The sequence below is a fragment of the Rhineura floridana genome, chromosome 10, assembly GCF_030035675.1.
Source record: "Rhineura floridana isolate rRhiFlo1 chromosome 10, rRhiFlo1.hap2, whole genome shotgun sequence".
Lineage (NCBI taxonomy): Eukaryota > Metazoa > Chordata > Lepidosauria > Squamata > Rhineuridae > Rhineura > Rhineura floridana.
This window is the reverse complement of record NC_084489.1, coordinates 77,522,595-77,540,806: the sequence shown is the minus strand read 5'-3', so window position 1 is coordinate 77,540,806 and position 18,212 is coordinate 77,522,595. Positions and strand designations below refer to the sequence as shown.

The 18,212-nt window shown below is 42.6% G+C and overlaps 1 protein-coding gene across 3 annotated transcripts; it reads left to right on the top strand.

Moving 5' to 3' along the window:
- Nucleotides 1-3,366: 3,366 nt before the first annotated feature.
- INSIG1 (insulin induced gene 1) lies at nt 3,367-17,165 on the top strand. 3 transcript variants are annotated; one of them, XM_061586100.1, is made up of 6 exons: nt 3,367-3,388; nt 6,830-7,236; nt 9,818-9,942; nt 11,417-11,583; nt 12,140-12,239; nt 14,056-17,165. In XM_061586100.1, the coding sequence occupies exons 2-6, from the start codon at nt 6,837-6,839 to the stop codon at nt 14,083-14,085; spliced, it is 822 nt and encodes a 273-aa protein (XP_061442084.1). In that variant the 5' UTR covers nt 3,367-3,388; nt 6,830-6,836; the 3' UTR covers nt 14,086-17,165. The 3 variants fall into 3 exon arrangements, with proteins under 3 accessions (XP_061442084.1, XP_061442085.1, XP_061442086.1); XM_061586101.1 differs by lacking the exon at nt 3,367-3,388 and adding an exon at nt 3,747-3,938; XM_061586102.1 differs by lacking the exon at nt 3,367-3,388 and adding an exon at nt 3,946-4,071.
- The last annotated feature ends 1,047 nt before the right edge of the window (nt 17,166-18,212 follow it).

Sequence of the window (18,212 nt, the reverse complement as noted above, 5' to 3'; positions counted from 1 at the left end):
ACTTTGCACTTCCAAGTGGTATCTGGGAGGCTAACACACACACATACTATCTTGCAAAATGGATGTTGCAAAATTGTACCAGTTACTTCCAGATGCCTCTAGTAAAGCCGCAGATTTTTGTGCAGTAGCACAGTACATAGCTATTCAGTCATAAAAGTAGGCACCATTAATAGTACAGTATACCCACAAAGACAGGCATCACCCACCCCAAAACATGGCACAACTGGACTCCCGCCTGGCTTTGTTATCTTGTATTTCTGGGAAGGACAGTAAAATTGTGGTTCAGCCTTTAAAGGTTTGACTGGCTGGCAACCCTAAATCTCATGTACTTATATTGGTACCAGTGGAAGAGATCTAATAGCTCAGAAGAACCATAATTTAGTATAGAGCTGCCATATTCCTACTGATTAAATGAGAAAAAAACTCTATTTCTAGCATATCTGGGGGTCTCTCAAAGAGAATTTAAGCTGATTTGTCACCAATGTACCTCAAGATGAACTCTTCCACTTGGGGGAGGGGGGTTGTCTGTACAGTTCTGTGAGGATTTTCTCACACATCAGATGAAGACATGTGGTGGTAGCATTGTGACAAAATGATAGGGTTGTAGCCAACTAAGTTCTACTCAGCATAGATCCATTGAAATGAATGGACCTAAGTTAGTCATCTGAATTCATTTCAATGGGCCTACTCTGACTTAACAATGGATACAACCCATAATCTGTATCGCACCACTGTGTACTTTTAAATGAGAGGAAGTGTCAAATTTATTTTAGATTATCAAGAATTTCAACAAAAAGTATTCATGAAAAAAACTTCCTTGCACTTGACTTGAGAGACAGAAAGTATTATAATTACCATGAAACCTGCTGGAGGACAGGAATGAACTGCAGTGACACATGTACAAGAGTCACCAATGCCTAAGTTGGTTGAATTCTGAATTCTAACAGATAAATGGTCTGCCCCTTTTAGTGCTCTTTGGCAAGCTTTCCCTGTTGCTTCATCCAGGGCTCGCTGAAATGAAAAAACTGAGCTGAACTTTGCCCAGAATTGATGCTTTTACAGTCACGTTTAGTTTTGCATACCAATACTTTCTAATATTTCTGATCTTGGAAAGGTGTTGTTTCCTAACAATGTCATGTCTCAACTGATTTCCTGTCTGATGAGAATTTAAGGAAGAAATGGGAAATCTAAATCCAGCTCCTGAACTATAATTGTTCAGAATTCCTGTGTCCTCAAAACAGCTGGGAACCAGTCCAACTATTTGTGTTGTGTCCCAAAATTCTGGATGCCAATGCAATCCATATGTGTGACAGGAGGAAAAAAACAGACATAAGATGGGCTACTGAATGGGGGGCGTGGGGGAATTAATACTAATTTCCTAAGTCCTTGTATTTAGCAATACCTACTGCACAAAAAAGCTTTCACCCGCTCCTTGCCACTGTGTCATATGTTCTAATACAAAGAACACTGGTTAATTTTTTAAAAAAACTCAGGCTTTTCTAGAAACTACCTAAGCACATTTACTCCGGAATAAGTTTAACTGTAGTTAGACTTACTCCCAGTTAAACATACATAGGATCACACTTCTAGTCAGACTGTACTTCCAAATGTGGCACTGGCATGTACATGAACATAGCCTGTCGCAATATGACTAAAAACACAGGTTGCCAAAAAAGGTGCATGAAGAAACCTTCTACCTTGGAACTGAAAACAAGTTGCAGGACTGGCTGCTGTTCATATTAAACTATGGGTAAGTACAGAACTTGTGCTAAATGATGGATATACAACCACATGTGCAACTGGCCACTCCTCACTACATTAGTGAGAATTTTACCATGCATCTGCATCTGGACCAGAAATCCTCAGGAAATCTGAGGAAATGGGGGAGTAGAGTGGATGAAATTGTCATGTATTATTATATTTATATCCCACCTTTCCTCCAAGGAGCTCAAGGCGGTGTACAAATATGGTTCTCTCTCTGCCGATTTTATCCTCACAACCCTGTGAAGTAGGATAGGCTGAGAGATAGTCTGGCTGGAGGTCACCAAGTGAGCTTCATTGCTAGCATGGATATAAACTATGGTCTCCCAGGTCCCAGTCCAACACTCTGACCACTGCACTGCACTGGCTCTCCCTTCTGTCAGTACCTGAGATTGTAAGCACAGCAGTTTGGTTCTTCCTGTGGCTCTTAGGTAAAAACATCCCTAGGAGCCCATGCCACAACATACAACAGCATTGCACTCTCCCAAATTCTGAAACAATGCAGGTGTGGAAAAGAAGTATGTTATGGATGCTCCCCCCTCGACCAAACAAGAGGTGGATTGATTCCATAAAGGAAGCCAGAGACCTGAACTTACAAGAACTGAACAGGGTGGTTCATGACAGATGCTATTGGAGGACACTGATTCATAGGGTCGCCATAAATCGAAATTGCCTTGAAGGAATATAACCACAACAGTGGATGCCTCTCTTATGATCTGGGAGGTGTAAGGTCACCCAAGAGATGCAGAAAGGAGCTGCATTGCAGCACACTTTCCACACACGCAAGGTACCATCAGGAAGGTCCAAAATGGTTGTGTGCCCACCGTGATAGGTTATCACTTGGTAAATGGTCATCTGTATTCATCCTCCCAAAAATGGATTGGAAAGCAAAGGGGGTGGGGAGGGGAAAGGAAATATTGGGAATTATGCTGTTCTCTTCAGACTTCTCCTGCAAACAGATTGTGTCATCTCTCCTGAGGGCACTGTTTAATTTTGTGGAGATCAGATGCAATTACTTAAAGTCTCCAATCCAGAAGTTTAAAAACAACACCCAAACAAACTGCTAACAATGTATATAACATGAAGACATCTTCTCCATGGGAAGAACTGCTTGGGGAAGGCGATTTTGAATAGACAAATGGCAGGAAGGGAAAGGTGAAGCTTTTTTGGGGAAAAATATTTTAAGTTTGGGAGTGAAGGAGGCCAGAGAGATGTTGTAGTGGTTACAGCAGCAGTAGGGAACCTTTGGCCCTCCAGATGTTGTTGAACTACAACTCCCATCATCCCTGGCCATTCGCAATGCTTTTGGAGGCCGGTGGGAGTTGTAGTTCTGCTGCCCTGAGCTCCTTCCGGGAGGAAAGGAGGGATATACAATTAATTTTTATTATTATAATTATTATTAAAAATTCAGCAACATCTGGAGGGCCAAAGTTTCTACACACACTTGGCTTAAAGCCTCAAGACTAGAGCTAGGAAGACCTCGTCTAGCGCAAACCAAGCTACGAAGCTCATCAGGTGATCATGAGGCAGTCACTTTCTCTTTTCGTTTCGAAACCTACCTCACAGGATTATTGTGTGAACATACGAGACAGCCAACTCATTTACTCCCTGAAGGAGGCAAGATTAGGTACGGATTGTTTTATTTTTTAAAAAAACGCAACAAAACCAACGTCTCACGCAGTTTTGAACTGGAGACAACGGGGGTGGGGGGGCGAGGAAGTGGTGTTTTTACACAAGCCCGGTGCGCCCCTCCCCAGCCGGCCAGCTGGCAGTTGGGGATAGAACGTCCTGTGCGGACCGTGCTCGTCTCGCACCACCGCAGCACGTCGCGAGCGCGTTATGCCTCCAGCCCTCCGAAGCGCCACCTCATCCCCCGCTTCCCCCCCCTCGCGCGGCTGGCGTTCCCGCCCTGTCAGTTCGCGAGCTGTCAGTTGAGAGAGGGCGGGTGGTGTGTCCCCGACGTCATATGGGCCGCCTGTCTCCCATTGGCTGGGCGGCCTCACCAGACTAAAATGTTGTTCTCGCGGCTACCCAAGAAAGCTGCCGGCCTGCTGGTGCTGGTGCTCTCCTCCCCTACGGCGGGTGCCGTCGTCACCATCACCGCCGCTGTCGTCGTCTCCCCCGCCTCCTCCTCGGAGCGAGGGAGGGCTCTGGAGTGGCTGCCCCTGCGGCTGCGGGTAGGTCGGCTGCGGGTAACGTGACTTTTGGGGGCTCGCTGCTTTATAAGCCTTTCAACCAGGCGCCGTGGCGCGCGACTGAGGAGAGACGTGGAGGGCTTCGCATAGCGGCAGTGGGAGCCCGGGCTAGCAGGTAGGCGGGCAGGAAAGAACGGGGCAAGGGGCTAACCTTCCTCCCCACCCCTCACACACACCCTTTAATAGAAACGGCGGGCTTCTCCTTGGCTTTGTGAGGGGACAGGCCGCCCACTTCGTGGAGGGTGTGTACGTCTCTTGAGGACCGTAAGCTAGAGTTGGAGCCTCCATACCAAGGGGCAGTCTATCCCTGAGTGGCAGGTGCTGGCGGGCGGAGGGAAGCTGCGGCCTTTATGGCTGGTAGGTGGTCTGGTCTGGTCTTGTCGGGGTGGGGAGTTCGGTGGGCATCTGGGATAAATGCTGGGCAACTCTTTTCTTTCCCAGCAAGGAGGAGACAAAAATACACATGCTCACCTGCTCCCATATTGTTCTCTATGCTTTGCAAAACCTTTTTTGCAGTGAATAACTGGTGGTCCTCTAGTCTTGGCCACTGCTGGAGAAGAAGGGTGAGAGACAGCCTATCTTGGCTTGATCCCATCCAGGCGGGTCTTTCAAGCAAAAATGAGCCCCTGCGTGGAAGGGAAATACTCGCCAGCAGCTAACCCACCTCAATTTATTGCAACAAGCAAAACCTGTGAATGTGTTGCATCTGTACGGGGAAAGAGGCTTGGCAGGGTGAAATTTGATTACTTACACACAACATTACATAGACAGCAAACCTGGGGAAACACTTGGCAATCCTGCACCCCAGTTCTGTGTGTGCTCACTTGGAAGCATCTCACCCTGAGTTCAGTGGGCCTTGCTTCTAAAGTATGCATGTGCGGGATTGCAATTTTAAAAGGTGGAAGGGATGTGTGAATCACCAGCACTTAGGAACCTTGACCCTATTATTACTATTTTGCAGATGAAGATCTTGGAGAGCCCCCCCCCAAAAAAAGGACAATGGATACTTCTCTCCAAGTGTATGCAATAAATGGAGATAGGAAAACTAAACAGACAACTTGAAAACCTAGCAAAAAGTAGAGGAAGAAAAACTACAATTGCTTTTACCTGATACTCCTAGTTTCATGAAAGTCTAGTCTAGGAATGTTTGCTCCTCCAGTAGGGAGATCTGTTTAGGTTGCATCCAGTTCTCCTCTGATAGTGTGGGGAAAAGAGAGTTGTCAGTCTAATGATTCTGTAGAGAAAAAATAAAAATGGGTCCCATTACCCTTCAGCAGTAAGATATCCCTGGAGGCAATGCAATTCGGGGAATCCTCTTCTGGACAGAGGACAAAAATTGAATTTGAGGAATAGTTTCATCCCCAGGTTGGGGAAGGACTAGTATCTAGTTGATAGAAATTTCCCCTAAAAGAAGTTGGCATCTTAAAGGTGAACACATGTAATAACTTCAGCAAGGTGTTGCAAAGCGTTTTTCTTTTAAAGGAAAGTAGTCTTAGAAGTTGCTGCCCAGACCTCAAAAGAAAAATCCTAGCAAGTTCCAATAGACATTTGGAGATTTTAACAGCAGTACTGGTAGTCTTTTAAAAGTTTTTCCAGACCCAGGGTACTGTCTTCCTATTGTGTCTGTCCAAGTAACAAGGGCTGCTTGTAGGTTTGTATAAATTGCTATTAATGTTAGTTTTTTGTAAGTTCAAATGTATTATTTCGATCATCTAGCATGGCTGCTTTTCTAACATCAGGATGTATTCTGTATAACTTATATATAGTGAAGGCTCCTTAGTAACTCTTCCCAAAGTTTTCTTCTAGTATTTGGGTTGTGAGTTGTAGGTGCTCTGCTGAAAGAAAAAAATGAAACTGTGAACTTTTTAGCTATGAGGCCAAGTCTTTGAAAATCTGTACTATAAATATTGATTAAATATCCCCGTCACTGTTTTTGGGACAGCTGGTGTTGTGCTTTTAATACTTAGAAAAGCCTAAGGGATCCTGTCTTTTTGTCCCTATAGAAACATCACTGTTTGTATGGCAGTTGACATCTTGAGCAACGAAACAAAGGAAAGCACCCTGGTATCACATGCTTGTTGATGCTTTTGTCATGGTGTAGGGAAGTGTTTGAAGTTCTAGGCAGATGTTTAACCCTTCTTCCTAAGATTCTAGAGGCAGTGCACATGGTCTCTCACCCCATCCTCATTTTAACTTGCAAGAGCCTTGTGTAAAAGGTTAGGCTATGAGAGGGTGACTGGCCCAAGGTCACTCAGTGAACTCTGTGGTTGTGTGGGGATTTGAACCTGTGTTTCTTCAGGCAGGTCCAACACTCTAGCTATTGCACATACTGTTGTGCCATAGTGCCATATGCTTTGTGCCATAGTAATAGTGATGTTAAACAATAAAGTGTTTTCTGTGTTCAGAATGAGAACATACATTATGAGAACAACCCTTACAAGAAGCCTGTTGGAAAGCAAGCATTATCCCAATATTGTGGGATGGGGCCTGAGACCGAGGGAAGTTTCCTTGCTTAAGGTCACCTTGTAAATCATGGCTGGGATGGCACTTAAATGAGTGACCTCCCAGATAACAACTCATTCTCTTAGTCACTATGTTATACTAGCTCTATGGTGTGTCTATCAAAAGAGCCCTGTCCTTATTCAAAAATTGTCTTGGGCTTCCCCACCTCACTTGGAAGTTTCTTGCTTCTTAAAGAATACTGAAAGTGGCCATATGGGTTTTATTCCAAGGTTTCTACCATGAATTCCTGTTTCATGGTAGAGAAGTACAAAATATTAGGGGTTACATAGATAAAGCACATGGCACACTTGAAGGCTAGCTCTGCCGCCTGACTAATGTGGGCACTAATAACTTCTTGATGCACCTTTCAGAAATCTGATGGAGAAGCCTGCATCCAGACTGGAGGACCATACCTGGAGTTGCTCCTGTGCTGCCAGAGGAAGGCATAGAACCCCCTTAGGTGGAACTGCTACAGGGCTGGCAGCCAAGGTGGGCGAAATGTTGAGCTCGTCTGTCTCAAGTTCTCCCCTAACATTAGTAAGTCACAGAGCACGGAGCCCAAGCATCTCAAACCTTGGCAGTAGCATGAGCAGCCCTTTGAACTTGAGCAGGGATGTCATGCAACGGAGCCTGGTGCTTTTCGTTGTTGGCACTTTTCTCGCCCTGGTGCTGAACTTACTGCAGATCCAGAGGAATGTAACCCTGTTCCCTGAGGAGGTCATTTCTACAATCTTCTCCTCTGCCTGGTGGGTGCCCCCTTGCTGTGGGACAGCAGCAGGTGAGTCACTGGGCTAAACTATGGCTGGTTGGGAGTCCTGTTTAAAGAAGGCATTGGCAGTACTAGATGTTGAATGTGTTATATGACTGAGGTGATACTTGGGACAGGCTGCTTGCTGGGGCTTATTTCTTTGGCCTGCTGAGGTCTGTCCAGGATTGACCATAACGTTAAGAGTTTACATGCATTATTAATGCCATCCAGCTACTGAGCAAATTGAGAGAATAATCAGATTAAGCCAAAGCACATTGTTGTCTAGGAATGAATGGTGATGGTGCAGCATGTTGCCTTCCTGGGCTGATACTGCTTTGCAAGTTGGCGTTGTGGTTAGTCCTGGAAACAGCAAAGAGTTTCCTCCAAACTTGTCTGTCAAAGTTTTAGCACAGGAGCTTGCATGACTCATCACCACTCTGTCTTCTGATTGGTTCCCTTTTGAAACTGGTGAGTAGCATGTTCCTGCTCCTATTGGTCGCCTGCCTTAACATGCCACATACTTGAATTAAAAACAAGGAAGTCACATGTTGTGGAAGTGGAGGATGGGAAGTGAAGCTTGGCTAGGTGCCTATTTGAAGAGCAGCTGCAGCAGCTTCATTTGCCAGTAGAAGCTTGACCCCCCCCCCCTCCAAAGCTGTAGCATACCCAGGATAAAACTCTTCATTTAAAATAGAAAGCAATTTTGTTATAATGGAAACAAAAACGTATAGTTGAAAGTTAAGAGCAAACAAACTCCTGCTACCAAGTATGTGGTGGATACAAATGGCATTGAAAGAGAGCATTAAAATGCACCTGTATTTTGTTAAGTAGGATGTTGCAGTGTTTGGCAGAAATTTTTTTTTTGAAGTATCAACTCTAATTCTTACGTTTGTAAAACTTTTGAAGGGTCACAAAGAAAAGAAACAGAGGAGAAAGGGCAGAGTTTTTCAAGGCTACCCCCAAAATTCATGACATTGCAGGGATTTTTAATGAAGATTCCTTCTCAGAACTATACTGGATATTGTAATTCTTTTTGATTACTGTCTGAATTTGAGAGGTTATTTTCAGACATTATAAAATTTAGATTTCAAATAAGCTCGTGCAGTACGAAACAGAGCTCCGGCCAGCACAGGATGAATGCCCCTGCCCCTGAAGGTGCTGCTTCAGAGCAATTTAAAAAAAAACAGTTTGTGTTTATCAAAGTGGTTGGCTTCATGAGTGCAGTCTGCCTTCAGCATTTCTCTTCAATGTGAGGAAAGATGTAAACTTTGGATATGGTACATAGAAACAACCACATAGTATTGTGTGGCCTCTGCAATGAAATAAACAAAACCAAGATCTACATGTTATCTGTTATCACTCAGAGGCAGGTGAAATAGTCTCCATGTAGTAATGTTCGCCTGCTGTTGTAGTAACTAAACATGTAAAGCGACCCTCCTTGCAATAGTTATGCCTGGCATGAAGAGTTTCTAGGCCAGCATAAGCTAATCATGCTGTTGGGGGAAGTCTCCATACTGGGAGGGAATACTGTGGAGATCAGCTTTACAGGGGAGGGGGCAGGAAGGCACATGGATGGGACCAAATCACAGAGGCTATTCAAGCAGTCCCTGTATATGTTGGTAGCTTCTCCAAAGCAATGCAAGACATTATTGGACTCAGACTCCCTTCGGTTCCAGCCAGCATGGCCAGTCATCAAGGATAATGGGAGTTACAGTCCAACAGCATCTAAAAGACCACACATTAGCCATCCCGGGTGTACAACGTTGAACAACTTCTACTAATAATAACAGTGGCTGGTTGCTGTAGAATGCATTCTTCAATAGTACCTACAGTTGATAGTTTACCTAGCTAAACATGCTCATAAAGAACTAGAGTAAGAAATAAAATGCCTGAATCTTGATTTTTTTTTAAAAAAAAATCAGTAATGTATGAATGTGTTCTATAGGGATACGTACTTTCTGTGAAAAGTGTTTACATTTTTTAAGTGGAAGGGATTTTTGACTTTGTGTAAAATATTTAATTAAAAAATCAGAAGAAATTCCATGCCCTTAGTCAAAGGTGGCTAATCATTACACTGTACAAATCTCCATGGCTGCTTCCGCTGTTGCCTTTAGAACTTATGTTTTGTTCCAAAGGAAAAAAGCACCTCTTTTTAGTATAGCTAGTATAGTATATACAGGAAGAAATAAGTTCCTTTTTTGCTGTATGGTGCATACATGTATTTGAATTTGGAAGCTTGCTGGAAGTTTGCAAACAATAAAGTTCTTGGCAGCAGGGAATATAGTAGTATGAAGGTAACTTGGCCTTTTCCTTTGCCAAGCTGCCAGTGGCAAGTAACAGTTGCCCTCTATCAGTCAGAACTGGCAGACTCTGAATTGTAGCACAGTGTCACAGTTACTAAATTTTAAAAACATAGATCCACTATAATCCCGTATCTTGAAGTATAGCACTAGAATATTTGAAATGTCATGCAGTATCTCAGGTATCATTAGCAGACCTAACAGTAGGGAAAATGTGTTCTAGTCCTTCATGAGGCTTCAGCATGTTATTCAAGAGATTAATATTTACATCAGCTTAGAAATAACTGGATGAACAATTTTTTGTCTTACAGCTGTTATTGGCCTGCTGTATCCCTGCATTGACAGTCATCTTGGCGAGCCTCACAAATTCAAGCGAGAATGGGCCAGTGTTATGCGATGTATTGCAGTCTTTGTTGGCATTAACCATGCAAGTGCTGTATCCTTGATATGATGGGATTAATGTCCAAGTTAGGTATAATTATAATGGAATGGGGTTTATTTTTAAAGTTCTCTTCAGTCAAAACTTGACCAACTTAAATTGAAAAGTTATTTTAATATGGAGAAATGGCAGCATTTTTCAAATTTTATTTCTGTACATGCATGCCTAAAACAATCACTTTAAATGGATTGTATGCCTCACAACTTGGTCCTATGAGCTACTTACTGCATTGGAAAATGCTTTGAAGGATCTGGGGTAAGACTACTTGGGCTGGCACAAAGAAACCACTTGTCTGCCTGTGGCAAGAGGAGGGGCTGACTGTGGCAAATAGGTCACTACTGAATGTGTCAGCCTCATTTGCTATTCTTAGGGCTTTAGATGCTATCAACACAAACTTCTCTGCTAAGAACATTTTGAGGGTTGGGGTGGTCTGTACAACATATGAAAGGTTAGTAGTGCTGAAAGAAAAAAGCAGGTTAAAATAACAAGAAAAGAGGGTTGTAATTGCGTGAAATGAAGGGCTTGTCTACATGGGAGTATTTCTTCGTAGCAAATCCACTTCTTTTACCTTTGCTATTCATTTGCAACATGTGCAGTTCCTGCTCAATGGTAACTACTAATTGCTTTTTCCCATTCACACAAGCAGGCATTTCTCTGGGAAGGATTAGTCTCACTGTTTCCTTGTGGCCCCATCCTCTAATTATACATTTCCACTTCCTCTGGTTGCTAGGTGACCGAGCATGCTCAGTCTGTTCTCCCAGCTGCAGTGGATTCCTTTTTTAAAAAGCGGGAAGTGCAAATATCTGTGTTTTCCCTGCCTATGGCTGGCAGGATACAGCTGAAACACAAATCTTTGTTTGAGTAGTGCTACACTTTTGTGCACAAGTTAGGGGGAAAAGAAAATAAAGGCACCATTTGCAGCAACATAAAAAAGGCCAGCAAAACAGTTGCTTGTCAGCCCACAGGAAACAAAATGAAAGAAGGGAGGAGATAGTGTGGAGAGGATGTTTTTTCTCCACTTTTCTTATTATCAGCAGATTGCATTAGTACAGATTTACGGGGGAAACTGCGTTATAGGTTCTGTTTGCCGGTAACATCATGTGAACCATTCAAATTTAAAGGAGATGCAAGTAGCACCAAACACACAGTAAACTGCCATGTTGATGAGCCCTATGCTCAGTAGACCCACTGAAATTTAGTTAATCATGTCCATTCATTTCAAACAGGTTTACTCTGAGTAAAACTTAATTGGCTGTATAATCGGCTACACCCAGACTGTTTAACAGCATAACTGATCTGGGATGTTGGGATCGAACTGGAATCGGTTACTCAGCCAAATCTGTGGTCAGATTTTTCATGCATGCAAGTCCTCACTTATTGCTAGAGAGTTTGAAGACTTGTGAGAAAGAAGAAGAAGAAGAAACTTATCAGACTTTAAGGTTGCAGAATTTTCCTTAACTTTTTTTCTTAGAAGTTGGATTTTGCAAACAATATCCAGCTTTCCCTGACACTGGCAGCTTTATCACTTGGTCTCTGGTGGACATTTGATCGTTCAAGAAGTGGTCTCGGTCTTGGAATTACCATAGCTTTTGTAGCTACTCTTATTACACAGTTCCTCGTCTATAACGGTGTTTATCAGTAAGTATCTCTCTCATCTTGTCACTTTAAATTGTGCAAATATTTTAAAGTACAAATTACAGTTAAACTTACCTTGCATTCTTAAGCAAATGTATGTGCCCATCATCCATCCTGTCTTAATGACATTGCATTGCTGCCATGTACAAGACTAGATTTTCTCTATGCTAAGTGCTCAAACAGCTTTAAGCTCGACTCTGGGCATTTTCTGTTGAGAAAATAGAAAAGAGTCATGCTTGGGGCGGAGAAAGAATGAATTATTTTTCTGTTTCCATGCCTCTAAACATTCTGTAGGTTTTCTCTATTTACACAGCACTAGACAAAGTTTTATCCCCATCACCATCCCTTTGGTAGAGACACAAGAAGTGACTGTGCAAATAGAAGAATATATTTTACAATCAGATATTTTATACTGCTGACAAAAATGTGAGATGGCAATATTCAAATTCATGGCATTTCCACTCTTTCAGTATAACTAAATGTCCATGATAAAAGACAAACCTTGGTGCCCAGATGCTAAAGCTGAAGGTATGTCTCGCTTGCTTTTATCTTACTTTAGGTATACATCCCCAGATTTCCTTTACATCCGGTCTTGGCTACCATGTATATTTTTCTCAGGAGGTGTGACTGTAGGAAACATAGGACGGCAACTGGCTATGGTAATTATATAATCTATGTTTAGGTGTTAATCCTTAATTAACTTGCTTAGTGTTAATCCTCAATTATGATGGACATGCCGTTTGGTGATCACTAAGAATAATAATGTGCCAGAAAAGTGGGGTCCCAGGCAACTTAGTTATGGGAATGTTGACCTTTTAACTGATATTTTAGTTATACCAGACATAATGGAGTGAAATTCTTTACTGTTGGTTTCAGGATGGTACTACAGAAAGCAATTATCTGTGTAAATAAAATACATACACAACTATTCTGTCAAACAGCAATGTAGCCGAATGGCATGGCTTAGCAGCAGATTTTAGAAATGATGTTTTCTGATGTTGGATCACTGTATGTACTACTGGCTAGTCAGTAGAAAAGCCACAGGTGCTGCTTTTCCCAGCACTGAAAATATGCACTTGTCACATTTCCATCCATTCCACTGCTCAAGGCAGATGGAGCCTGTGTCAGGAGAAAAATAATGCAACTCAAACTTCGTTGATGGTAAGATCTAGTTGTTATTAATTTCTTACATTAATTAATTTGTTCATTCCTTTCCCAAACCCAAGAAGTCTCAAAGTGACATAACAAAAGAAAATTAATGCACAGCAAACGTATCCCCAAAAATAGTACTGCACACTAAAACGTTTATTCACAATAGTCAGTTATAAAACAAGAATATCACCCCACACCCAACAACAGGGTAAAACACCTAAAATAGCCCCTAAGCCAAAACAGTATTATTGCCCAAACGCTTGGGAAAATGAAAACGTCTTTGCCTGGCACTGAAAAGATGATAGTATTGGCGCCAGGTGAGTTTCTCTGAGGAGAGTGCTCTGCAAGCAGAGGGCTACCATTGACAAGACCCATTCTCACATTGTCACCCTCAGAAGATCTCTTGGAGGGGGCACCCAGAGAAGTGCCTCTGACAATGAACTTCTGTTCTGGATGGGTTCATGTGGGGAAAGGTGTCTCTGACCTAGAGACTACCAGAGCAAAGACCACTAGAGCTATGTTATCCTCATCCAGTTTGGGTCAGAGCTGGGCCATCAGCCAAAGCTGATACAAGACACTGCCTCATGGTGGCTCCAGTGACAGTGATGAATACAGAAGTGCCCCCCACACCAGCTATGCAGCTCCTTTAAGGGGTATGTAACTCCGTCCAGAACAGGTAGCTCCTCACCTATCCAGATTGAGGTACCACCTGCTAACAGTGTCTCTCTTGCAGGACTGAGTTTGAGCTTGTTGGCTCTCAGCCAATCCCTTACTGCAGCCAGCTGCCTTAAACTGGAGAGTGCCTGATAAACCCAACTTTAGTCTTGCATTTATACTCAAATTTAAACAACTAGACTATCCTTGGGAACTGACTATTGCTTAAGGCACAGTGCTTCGTAAGACCATAGCCCTTCAATTGCTATTCATAGAGTTGCCATAAGTTGTAATCGACTTGAAGGCACATAGCAGCAGCCCTTCAATTAGAGACTTGTTCATTGATCTTCCCTGTCTCCTTTTCTCTCTTTAAAAAGTGGTAATGCATAATAATGCTTCCATGGCCTCAAAGTTTACAAAAGGAGTGGAAGGAGTTATTACCCCAGTTTTCCTTTGCAGATTGATCGATTGCCTACTACCCCATGTATATAATAGCATCGCACTAGGATGCCACTCTTGTATAGGTTGAAATGGGTTGCCTGCAAGCATAGGAACAAAACTGAAACTAGGGGTGTTTTAGCTAATTTTCAAGCACAGTAAAGTTTTAATGTAAGCTAAATGTTGCTTTAATATTTCAAGCTACAATAATGCTTTTGGTTTTGATAACAGGGTGTTCCTGAGAAGCCTCACAGTGACTAAATGTTTGGATCTGCAGTAAAGACAGGATGAAGATCAGTTCTTGAATCTCAACTAGGATTTTTCTTCTTCTTGAATAATCTGTGTGAGCTTCCTGCACAAATGACTGGTGAAAATGCTTCACCTTAGAGTGGCCAAGAGCTTACCTTGATCTTTCTGCAGAGAAGCCTCTGGCCTTGACTGTTCTGTTGAAGAATTCAATACAGACGTAATGCAGAGCCAGTCCATGCTTGGTGGCAGTTCTCCCAAGCACTAGGTTCCAGTTAGAAGACATTGACATGGCTGCCATATTTCAAAGCCTTGAAACAAAACTTTAAATTACAAGCTTTGTACAAGTGCCCAAAGAAAGTTGGTTGGTGCTGAAAGGTGGAGTGCATGGCTGGGTTTGATAAGAATAGTATTTATCTAAATGTCCTTTTAACAGAGGATTGCCTTTAAAATGAAGGTGATGAGAATAAAAAGTACAATCCTTCAGAAGTTATATGAAGGAATGCTGGCCATGGGTGCAAATCACAATCCCCTGGGAAAAAATTATTTGCAGTCTCCACTGCAATAAAGGGGAAAGGTATAAGGACCCTACCTATTTCAGTGAGGCTTGCACAGGAGTATTTATCTGAAGTGGTTTGACTTGTGGTCTTTGAATCCCTGATCTCTTTGGAGGGTGAGGAGCAAATCAGCTTGTAGACAGAGAAGCAATACGTCTGTCAACTGCTTGTCAAAATGATAGTGTGATCCCTTACCTCTACCCTGCTATTGGATACACACAGCCAAAACTGAGTTTTGCTCAGTAATGTATGTCACTGCGTCTCTGTTGGGCAGGTCCTCAAGTGACTTTAGTGTTTTACTTGTCCTTGAAGAGCTACACCAGCTGAAGAGGAGGCCTTTCCTATGTGACTCCTATTAAGATTTCTAGCAATTGGGCTGGTTTCAGGACCCAAACGAGAGGCCACGAGAGGAGCAGAGCAGGCCAAAAGTGTTACTTAATGCTTCTTGTAAATGTAGTTTGCTTTACAGTGTTTTGGAGAGATCATTATTTTGGTTTTGGTTTTTTGCAACCCTATAGAACTTGCAATCTGTGATTGCCTTGTAAGGAAGAGTGCTTGTCACTACATTATGCATCTTGGTGTTTCTTAATAGTTTCATGGTGAGCACAATATTCATTATAATAGTGTAGACCACAATTGACCTAATGAATGAGTGTTGGGTCTCAGAATTTCAAGTGCAATGTACAGTTGAGAGAAATCTGAGCCTTGTACTCTCCTCTTTAATGTTCATTGGAGATACTGAAAAAGAGTTTTGAACTCATTTCAATGCTGCATGGAGGCAAAAATCAGCAATAATTTAACTAGTTATGCTAGTTTGTACCTTCTACTAAACTCTGTTTTTGAAACAAATACTTCAGTCTTGTAGTTGTGGTGTACAAGTGGGTCTCTTAACTGCACTATTTTTCTCTATTAGGCAGTGAGATGTTCTTCCATGTCTAGCTTCTTGTGATTTCCAATATTTAGTGGCTTCTATTTAGGTTCTAAGCTGAAGCTAAAGAACTTCCTCCAGTTTCTGTTCCAAGGAAACTTCCCAGAAAGCAGTGTTTCTCAAACTGTTTGAACTCTGGCTTCCTTCCTAACTTACTGTACTTTCTGCGTATCTACTGACAGCCCTTTGATCTTTGACACATGGGTGCACAGAATCCCTGCACACAGCCATATGGGTACAGCCTGCTGTTGTGAATATAAGGTCCTGTGCTTTGGGGCACTAATCCAACACTGGCATTGGAAGAGGACTAAGGCATCTTGGACTCCCTCTTAAAACCAGGCAACATGAGGAGCTGTCTCTGTTCTGAAACTCCCATACACTGTCTGCCACCTGGCTGCATTCATAGTTACCATAGCAGTTGGGGTGACTGCCACAGTGCTCTGTTGCTGGGGGGGAAAGTGGCTCTGTCTGCTGCAGGATATTTTTCCCTCTGGAATCCCTCCCCCACCTCTGGTATCTTGTGCCTTCCCAGGAGTACAGTTTGACAACCATTGTCCAAAAAACTGGGGATGCTTAGAAATTAAGTTCAGGGGCTTCTAAAAGCCTGCCTTAAAGGAAAGGCAGGATATACAAGCCCTGAAATTCTTCTCCAGTTTGGATTAAAATCTGAACTGAAGAAGAATTCTTTTCATATCTGCACTAGCCTTCACAGTGCAGCACTTTTCCCGAGAGCTACACCTTTCATGGTCCCCTTGGTGCACAGCTATCTAACATAATCAGGATGGCAAAAGGAGGGAGGGAACACTTGTCTCCATTTTGCTGGACACAGGAGTTCATTTGGGGGGAGGCTGTCACAGGGCTGTTGAGGACGACAAGGACAAGTGTGAATGACAGGAGCATTTTCTCAACCCCTTTGGAAAATTCATTGTATTTGGAATATTTCAGATTGTTTCCTAGTTGAGCTTTAGGTGTGCTCACCCATCTCTATCTAAAACGTTTCTGGAAAATAGTTAAATGTGTTGGGTGGCTTTCTGTTTGGTGGTTTCTTTGTTCTTAAATAAAGGGGAGGTAGCAAAGAGTTTAATAGTAAGATGCAAGCTACTTTGAGTTTCATTGAAGTCTGTGGTATTATTGAATAAGCAATTTAAATAGTCCAATGGTATTACTCAAGCAAGTATGCCCATGTGAAAATGTATCTGCAAGACAAAAGCCACTGAAGTTTCTAAATTTAGTTTGAGATGCCATCACACAGGAGGCAAATAGGTACTTCCCCATGTCAACACCTTAGTACCCCATGTAACTAGAGAGGACAGTTATAACTGTAAATATGTAATCATGAGATCAGTAAGTATTTTATTTGTAAAAGTTTATTTGTAAATGGTGTTTTGACAAGACAGCCAAAATATACATTAGAAGTTCAATCTTGCCAATACTTGTAAGTATCTGAACCAAAGTGATCAGAGTTTGTGTTACAAAGAAAAGTATGGGATGGGGGAAGAGTTGCACTATTCTGGGTTTGGAATCCTTTGATTCTCAGACTCGGTAGGTTTTTCAACAATGTCTGTGAGTGGTGGTGTTCTTTTTTTAAAAAAATAAAGGTTTCAAACAACCATTTCTGCCTCATGTTTACTTAGATACGATGATCCTTTTGAATGGCAGTAAAGAATGCTCAGACTGGTAAAAGTGCTAGAACATTTTGACTTAAACATTGCTTTTTAATCATCATCTGAGCTGTGAAAAGGCAGGTGTCCTAGCACCACAACTTCGCATTCTGTGAAAATGTCCAATGGCATCTCCTACATCTGTATACAAATTGAAGCAACTTAGTTAGCTACCCATTTTTCTCCCAGGTGCCTGAGGACAGGCTTCCCATCTGATGAATTGCTACCTCCTGGTCTGGAGGTGCCATTTAACTTGTGTAGAAGGAAGGCTTCCCAAAACTGCCCTGTCTTTATGCTGAAAGAAAGGGCAGAGGAAGTCTGCACAGCTATCAAAATTTGTGATGTTTTTCCACCTTTTCCTAGTTGAGAGTTGGAGAAGTCTGCATGGACTATCTCAGCATCTCTTCATGGAAGCAAGCTGCTGGTCTCCAGGCTAAGGAAACCAGTGATGCTGGTTGCCAAGTTTCTGTGCCTAAACCGTGGCTTTGTGAGTCAGCTCCCCTCCATTACCAAAGTGAGCAGAGCACTGCTATTGCTTAAGGAGGACTGGCCTTGAACCCCTCTCAGTGCTGGGAGGAGAGAGACCAAATAGTACTGCTGCTTTCAAGAAGAAATAGTTCAGGTGCTGATGAAGGACAGTAGGGCACAAGAAGGTAAACTTACACACACTAGGTATGGCAACAAATGATACTGTAGGCCAGCAGCAGAAAGGGCTGCAGCCTTCCCAATGTGAATGCTTTTTTTAAAAAAATGGTTTTACATGGAGGGTAGGCCAGATGGCCCCTTAAACCAATACCTGTCTTCTGAACCAACAGTCCAAGATCAAGAAGAAATATAGCAACAGTCACCACAGCGAAGGGGAACCTGTGGCCCTTCAGATGTTGGATGGCAATTCCTATCATCCCTGCCCATTGCCCATGCTGGCTGGGGCTGATCGGAGTTGTAGTCCAAAAAGGAAGAGTCACAAATTATCCACCCCAACCTATAATCACAGCA